The sequence below is a fragment of the Salvia hispanica genome, unplaced genomic scaffold (genome assembly GCF_023119035.1).
Source record: "Salvia hispanica cultivar TCC Black 2014 unplaced genomic scaffold, UniMelb_Shisp_WGS_1.0 HiC_scaffold_66, whole genome shotgun sequence".
In the NCBI taxonomy this organism is placed as follows: domain Eukaryota; kingdom Viridiplantae; phylum Streptophyta; class Magnoliopsida; order Lamiales; family Lamiaceae; genus Salvia; species Salvia hispanica.
Window position 1 is genome coordinate 1 of NW_025952421.1, and position 8,348 is coordinate 8,348.

Below are 8,348 nucleotides of genomic sequence, written 5' to 3' on the forward strand. Positions count from 1 at the left end.
TCCTTTTTCGAGTTATGGCAGTAGCTTATTTTTGGAAAAGAAATTCTCCATTGGAGTCTTGTGTGGCTTATGGTGGTATATTGCTCAAATTGAAATCTTGCTAAGTTCTTGCTTATGATACTATGCCACTGAATTCTTAGGGAGGGGGTATCATGCGGCTATCTCTAATTTTGCATAGCTCTAAGCTCTTGAGCTTCAACTTAGTGTTACATGATTGCTATTGTTTTCATCCTTGCTGTGAGGATCCTATGAAAATTCTAAGTTCTTGTTTCTAGCTATTCGTTGTTCTACATGATGCGAGAGGGTGTTGAGGAATTTACCTCACTTGGTGAATCCTTGAATCTTGGCTGCCACTTCCTTCTCTCTGCCACCGCCTCTCCTTCGATACTTCTTACAAAATTCAAACTTTGGGGTGCTTGAGAGGTATGGGAGAGAAGTGGCGTTGGGTGGTTTATATAGCCACTTTGCTTGGCTGTTTGTGATTGGAATCTTGGAGGCAAAGGCTCCTATTTTGGGGTTGCTAGCTCTTTCTCTTTCGAGCTTGATGATTGTGAGATTCTTGCCAAATTGATGCAATTTTTGGATGACATCCTTGGCTGTATTTTCAGCCTTGTTCTTGGTGTAAGAAGGGGTCTTGTTTACTCCCTTTTAGGCCTAGATGATGACTTCATCCCTTGTCTACTATTGTCTCTATTGCTCTATGTGGAGAATTGGGGATGTCTCGGTTCTTGGGCATATTTTTCGATTCCATGGCAGCAATGTGATGTCTTGATCATCACTTATACCTTATTGGTGAAAGCCAAAATCCTTGTTCTTTTATTGGAATTTTTCTAACCTCTTTGGTGGCTATTTCTTTGTAGGTTTCTTTGGTGTAGCTTGGCTATCAAGGTGGTGTAGAAATCGAGAGAGAGGAAGAGATGATCTTCCTCAAGATCCTCATGATCCTCTTCTTGGAAAGATCCAAAGGTTGGTTTGGAAACCATAGTCATACTTTCCATTTTCATGTAATTAGAGTCTCTAGAGAAGAATTGTAATATAAGAGTGTATTGTCACTTTCACCTATGTAAGCACTATGTGAATAAATTCTTCGACACTCTTGTGCAAATTTTTCTTCAATTATTTATCTAATAAAAGCATAGCTTTACTTTTATCCTTGACACAAAACTTCCTTGCACTTTATTCATCCAACGAGAATACTTAAATTACTTCAAAGTCGAATACAACGAGGAAAGTACGATTACACAACTTCTAAGAGAAAATTAATTAAGCTACTAAATCCGATTTATCTCAAAAGAAAGGATCGAAATTTCCGGGGCGTCACAGCGGCGTTGTATGGGCTGACGGTATGAGACAGCTCATGTGAAAAGGAAAACTGACGACAGTTCGCCTGACATACGTGGTGCATGTAGCACGCTCAACCATTGAGGTGGTTTCATTGCCGACATTCCTTGGAATGCGAGCCTCAAGCATTATCTGCTAATTTTTTTTAATAAAAAACAATTTTTAATTACAGACATCTAAATAATTTATGAACAATTAAAAGAATAAGCAATTGCTAAAATTCACAATGATCCATACTTAAGTTGGCCCCTGAATATGTAAAACATTATACTTTGTGAGATATGGTACTTAAGTAAATTCTACACATTTGGAAAGTTTTTATCAATTATTTTCTCACCCCATTTGTTAGTCTATTCGTTGTGGCATGCATTGAATAAATTAATCATGCACATTTAGGGATGTTTTTATAAGTGTTTTCTCACCTCATATCTCTATGTATTTGGAAATAGGCTTCCCACACGAGGGAAACTTGTAGATTAGTATATAGAAAGTTATGATTATTAATACTACAAAATAAATGTCTAGTTGGACATTCTAAGGGATAACTACAAGTTATTAGGTTCCAAAACCCGTTCATTACTAACCACAAGTAAACGATACAAGCTAGTTATAACTTTTGCATAATAATTGAAATATTTCACAGGGTTTAGAACATTTTGAGAGCCTAGTTTATAACATTACTTACTTAGACATTTATAGTAAGTAGATAGTCTACAAAGATCTATGCTATCACGAGCTTGGGAAGGAGGCAAAGAGCATTCTTCTTATGCATTGTGATTCCAGGCAAAACCTCAAAATCAATATCCTCTTCCTTCATTCCAACCGGCAACTCCCAATCAAATTTGCCCACAACATTTGCCAATGTGAGTTCCATCTCAGCCGTTGCCATTCCGATCCCCGGACACCTTCTTCGCCCGAATCCAAACGGGATCAACTCCGGAGTCTGGCCCCTTGGATCAAGGCCGGACTCCAAAAACCTCTCAGGCAAGAACTCATCCTCGTTTTCCCACATCGCAGGATCTCTTGCAATAGCCCAAGCATTGACATACACAGTACTTCCACCTTCGATTTCATAACCATTTACACTACATTTCTTGGTCGTCTCTCGTGGTATTAACAGTGGAGCTGGTGGATACAACCTCAGACTCTCCTTCACAACTGCCCTTAAATACGGAAGTTTCTCTATGTCTTTTTCATCGATCAAATCTTTCTCTCCGGCCAACTGCCTTATCTCCGCTTGCAATTTCTTCATCAACAAAGGCTTCTTCACCAACGCGGCCATCGCCCACACTAACGCAGCTGAAACCGTGTCGCTGCCTCCGGCTATTATATTCTGCAAACAAGGCTACAATAGTCATAATATGTTCACTCAAATTAATTAACCAAATACGATATTCATTACATTAACATACATACCATTAGTAGTGCTTTGATGTGGTCCAGTGTAAGCTCAAACGACGTCGTTCCATTTTCTTTAATCCTTAGCAATATATCAACGATGTCTCCCTCCATAGATTTTGGCCTATTCGGATCCATATGCTCTTCAATCAGTTCCTCATAGAAAGAATCCATGTCATGAAAATTCTTGCCAAGCTTTTTATTCATACCAAGCAATCTATCAACCCATCGAAACCAAGGCAAGTAATCCTCCACAAAAAAACCTCCAAGAAGCGACTGCATTTCGCGAAGAAGATCAAAGAAACGGTTCTTTCCATAGCCTTCATCTCCATAGGTCTTCCCAAACGCAACTCTACATATAGAGTTATTAGAAAGCGACAACATCGTCTCGCTCAAGTTAACGACGGTGGAAGAAGATGCGTCTCTAGCAATCTTCGCCATCATCTTCCGCACTTCATCTTTGAAAATAGGCTGAGATGATTGAACTTGCTTCGCGCCAAAGAGATGGATGGTGGAGATTTTCCTCATCTCCCTCCACACTTGGTTGTAGGGTGAAAACGCAACATCTAGGCCGTTGTACGTGAGCCTCTGCAGGGAAACAAGAAGCGGGCGGCTGGAGAAAATGGCGTCGTGTGATTTCATGATCTCTTTCACGGCATCTGCTGAGGAAATCACAACGACTGGCCGTAGTCCGAGCTTGAGGGACATGACGGGGCCGTACTTGTTGGAGAGGCGGCGGAGGTACGTGTGCGGAGATCGGACGTTGAACTGGTGCAGAATTCCGATGAACGGCAGCCCCCTTGGCCCCGGTGGATGGAGTTTGGTGGCATGTTTATATTTTTGTGCTTGGAAGTAGAAGATGATCATTACTGGGAGAAGGAAAAACAAGAGAATAAACATCATGTTTTGGGTAGTTTGAGAATTGAGATAGTATTGTTTTGAAAGAAAACGCACAATAGGCAAAAAATACTATATAGGTTTATATAACTACTTAATAAGATTGCCGACTGCACATACATATCCGATATATCTGCTATATATGCAATACTATATAAGCAGGGACGGAACTAGAAATGTAAATAAGTCGGTGCTAAAATTATCCATAAAAATAATTCTGATTATAAATAAATAGATATTTAAAATAATATTTTTGTATTTTAAGCTCTTTTATTTAATAAATTTATAAAGTGATTAAAACTCAAATACATGATATATTTAAACTACAAAATTTAATATATTTTTATATGAGATAATTCTCATTCAAATTATAAAATTTAGTAAAATAATTGGAGAGTCTCATAATGTTAGAAATCATAATATCACATTGCAATTTTCAATTTTTTTCAATTATCGGTAATGTTTAAAACGATAATATTTTACTATTTAAATAAGGAAAAATAAGCATTCTAATAAACTTTAAAATTCAAGATTTAATACTGTATTTTCAAATAAATTAACTAATACTCCATTTGACATTTTTTTTATTATTTAAATGACTACTAAGTACTCTAATATTTTAATATATTGAAATAGAGATACAAATAGAAATACACAAATTGCGATATTATGGATATTATGGAGATATGCAAAATATTTGTTAAACATAAACTCAAGTATTAAACTGTAAATGCAAGAAAATTAGCTTTAGGTATCATTTCACAGATTAAAATACTGCAAATTCGATTATACACTTCTATGTGTAGTACTTTCCAATTCTCTTGAAAAACACAAAAAAATTAATTACTCTTTAATTAATAGTGGACCCCAACACCGTTATAAATTTAATGATACACTACTTTCTAATTTATCTTTTTATTCTATCATCTCCTTCCCTCTTTTCCTCATCCCTTTTTGTAAACAACATAAAATAGATATAAGCAGGGACAACCACAGTGGGGTTACCAGATCAGCGCCGGCCAAACCCCTGCTGGCAGTGGCGGACCTACATGGAGAGGTGGGGTGGCATTGGAACCCCCAACAATTTGAACTATTATATTCACATATATAATCTATGAATTTCGTTATATAGTATCAGCTCAAGTGGTGGGGGTATCTACCTTAAAAACTTCATAAACTTGAGAGCTGAGTTCGAGTCATTGAGCCTAACAGTACTATATTTTTAACGTTTACTTGTCCTAATTTCTTTATATTTCTCTTCATTTTGTGTTATGTCATTTTGGCACCATTTTTTAACGTTTTCTTGTCTTAATTACTTTATATTTCTCTTCATTTTTTGTTATGTCATTTTGGCAGCCCCAATATAAAATTCCTGGGTCCACCACTGCCTGCTGGAGCGGCGGCTTGACCCACTGTAGGTTCGTCCTTGTATATAAGTATTACGGAGTATTATATAGTTATATAACTGCTTGATGAGATCGTCAACTGCACATACATATCTGATATATTAGCTACATATGCAACTACATAAGTATAATACAGATAAGATCGTCGATTGCACATACATATCCAATATATTAGCTATATATGCAATATATAAGAATAATGCATATAATCAATATTTATCTAAATATGGAATAGTAGTATGTTTTATATAAGGCCGGTACTTATTGAATCGGTCAGCAATGATATCATAATCCAAGAATTACGATAATAATGTGTTAAAAAATGTACAATTTCCAAAAAAATCCACTCCACATAGCAATCAAATTGATTCTACAATCTACATCATGCATATAGTAACCAATACACATGTAGCGACTAGGGCGTGCTGTGCGCTCAGCCACTGAGGCCCTGGAATGCGAGCATTCGAGCATTTTCTACAATTAATTAATATTTTTTTAAAATATTTTTTTATATATTAAAATCCAATTTATTTAAAAAACAAACGACTACTACTTTAATTTACAATAACCCATGCTTAAGTTGGACCCTGAATTGGTAAAAAAATATACTTTGTGAGAAATTATTGAGTAAATTCTACACATTCGGAAGATTTTATAAATTATTTTCTCACCCCGATTGATAGTGTATTATTCATTGTGGTATACACTCGAGCAAATTAATCATGCATATTTAGGGAAGTTATTATAAATTGTTTTCCCATCCATTGATTAGTATAAGTAACTGTGATGATTTAAATACAAAATGAAGGTCAAGCTTAATGGAACGGTGGTTTTGAAAGCTAAAGGTATACCTTAATTTAGAGTTCAAACCCTTTCACTTCCGCCCCCAAAAAGTTATTAAAAAATTCGTATAGTTAAATGTAACTTTCATAATATAAATCAGATATTTAGTAAGTATCATTCAGCTTTAGAACATTTTAATAGCTTTATTTAGAACATTACTTACTTACGTGCATATATCGTGCATATACCGTGCACCTATTTTTGTTCAATACATTCGCCAAAGAGGGAGCCCTGGTGGCCTCGTTGGATGGAGTTCCGTGGCTTGCTCATAAATTTGTGCTTGGAAGTTGAGGGTGATGATTATTGGGAGACACAAAAACAAGAGAAGAATCATCATTTTATTGTGTTGATAAACAATAGCAATCAAATTGATTCTACATCATGCATATAGTGATATATATAACTGTTGGATAAGATCGTTGACTGCATATACACATCCAATATATTAGCTGGTATAATGCAGATTAATTATCAATGAATTATTAGTACGGAGTATTTGTTATATATTTAACTGTAACTGTAAGCCTTGAATTGATGTTTTACATGGGATAGACATATCAAAATTTATCTAATGGAGTATAAAATATGTTCGATAATAGACCACAATTATAAGATTACCAAAATTGAAGCTTAAGAAGATTTACAGACCCTTTAATAAATAACTAACTACAACATTTAAATTTAATGCTAAAAACTAATTATGCACCCTAAAAATCCTAATTAACAATCAAAAGTTAGTGTAAAAGCTTAATTGACAACATATCTCTCACAATTCAGGCACTCATGACACTCACTATTGTAATTTTTCTAATAAATATAAAATATGAATATCAATCAACACAGCTTGATAATTGTTCATGAATCATGATAGAGTTCACAACTCAATTTTCTATGCTCATCTCTCCCCTTTAATCACTAAAATCTAAACATGCCAGCAAACACTAACCGCTGGACCCACCAGCGCCACCGTTCATCGGCAATCTACACCGTTCATCGGCCGTCTCTCCAACAAGTACAACCCCATTAATCGACTGCGTCTCCAACAAGTACTTCCCCGTACGTGCATATAACGTGCATATAGCGTGCATCTGTTTTGTTCAACAATTTGCGTAACATAACTCATTTCTTACTATTCTTAGCCTACCCCTATTAAGTGTCTAATTATCAACTGACTTGTTATGCGTATAAACCCACTGTATCAATTTTATCAAATATCCGTTGATCTCTAGTGTCCAATTTATAAGTACATTCTGACTAATCAATATATACACAAAACAATCAAAATTTGGATGCCTCGAACCAGTGGCGGAACCAGCGTAGGACAAGTCCCCGCGCCAGCGAGGCCTTGGCCGGTTCCTGATCACTAATACCACCGGAAACTGTAAGGGTGCCGCCCAGTTGCAGAAAATGTGAAATACCGAAGGAAGAAGATGAAGTTACTGTTTTCTGATATTGGGCTGAAGCGGTAGAATAGAATTAATCGGCCCATTAATATTTGGTAGCCCAGATATTAAATAATACTCCTCCTCCTGTTTAATTCTTGAAAAAATCTTCGCTATCGATTTGTCTGGAGCGGATCTCCTAATCCACATTCCCTACTCCAATCCTAATACACACTCTCACAACTTAATAAAATAATGTTATACTATATAAGTGATGGTCAAGTGGTGGTAGTATTATTTTATTAAGTTGTGAGTGTGTATTAGAGTTGGAGTAGGGAATGTGGATTAGGAGATCCGCTCCGCGATTCGTCGCCTTTTGACAAATAATAACAATGACTCATTAATTGTTAGTTACGAGTAGTGATGTCATAGGGGTGTAAGTTCGGGTATTTGTGGGTATCCAAACCCGAAAATTCGGGTACCCGAACCCGAAATCTCAAAAATATCATACTCAATACCCGACTCGTATGTGAATTTAGGTACCCTAATACCCGATGCGGGTACCCGAACCCAACTAATCGGGTACCCATAAACCCGGAATTATTATATTTAAAATTTATTCTTTTATATAAATTAAATTGTGATGATAATAGAAATTTTTAAGATCACACAATACTTATACTCCCTCCGTCCCAAGGTATTAGACCAACTTTTCTTTTTGGGATGTCCCAACATATTAGACTCGTTTCCTTTTTTAGCAAAAAGCATCTATGTTATTTTATTCTCCACCTACTTTTTTCTCTCTTCTCTCCCCTACTTTTTCCCTCTCTCATACTTTACTCTCTCCACTTTAACTATTTAAATATCAATTCCTTAAATCATGTGCCCAAAAGAAGTGAGTCTAATACTCCGGGACGGAGGGAGTACTATTTATTGACTATAATTCTATATTATATAAAATAGATCTTAGACAGATAGACGCTACTTAATTTTAAAATAAATTTTTTTTTGGTATAAATTGAAACATAAAAGGGATTATAAAAGAGATTAAAATAACTTTTTAAGACATTAAATGAACATG

At 35.7% G+C, this 8,348-nt stretch overlaps 1 protein-coding gene across 1 annotated transcript; it reads right to left on the reverse strand.

Annotated features, from left to right (window-relative positions):
* Window positions 1-1,931: 1,931 nt before the first annotated feature.
* LOC125199753 (6,7,8-trihydroxycoumarin synthase-like) lies at window positions 1,932-3,704 on the reverse strand. Its single transcript, XM_048097662.1, has 2 exons — window positions 2,758-3,704; window positions 1,932-2,674 (listed from the first exon to the last, which is right to left on the reverse strand). The coding sequence occupies exons 1-2, from the start codon at window positions 3,640-3,642 to the stop codon at window positions 2,063-2,065; spliced, it is 1,497 nt and encodes a 498-aa protein (XP_047953619.1). The 5' UTR covers window positions 3,643-3,704; the 3' UTR covers window positions 1,932-2,062.
* Window positions 3,705-8,348: the final 4,644 nt, after the last annotated feature.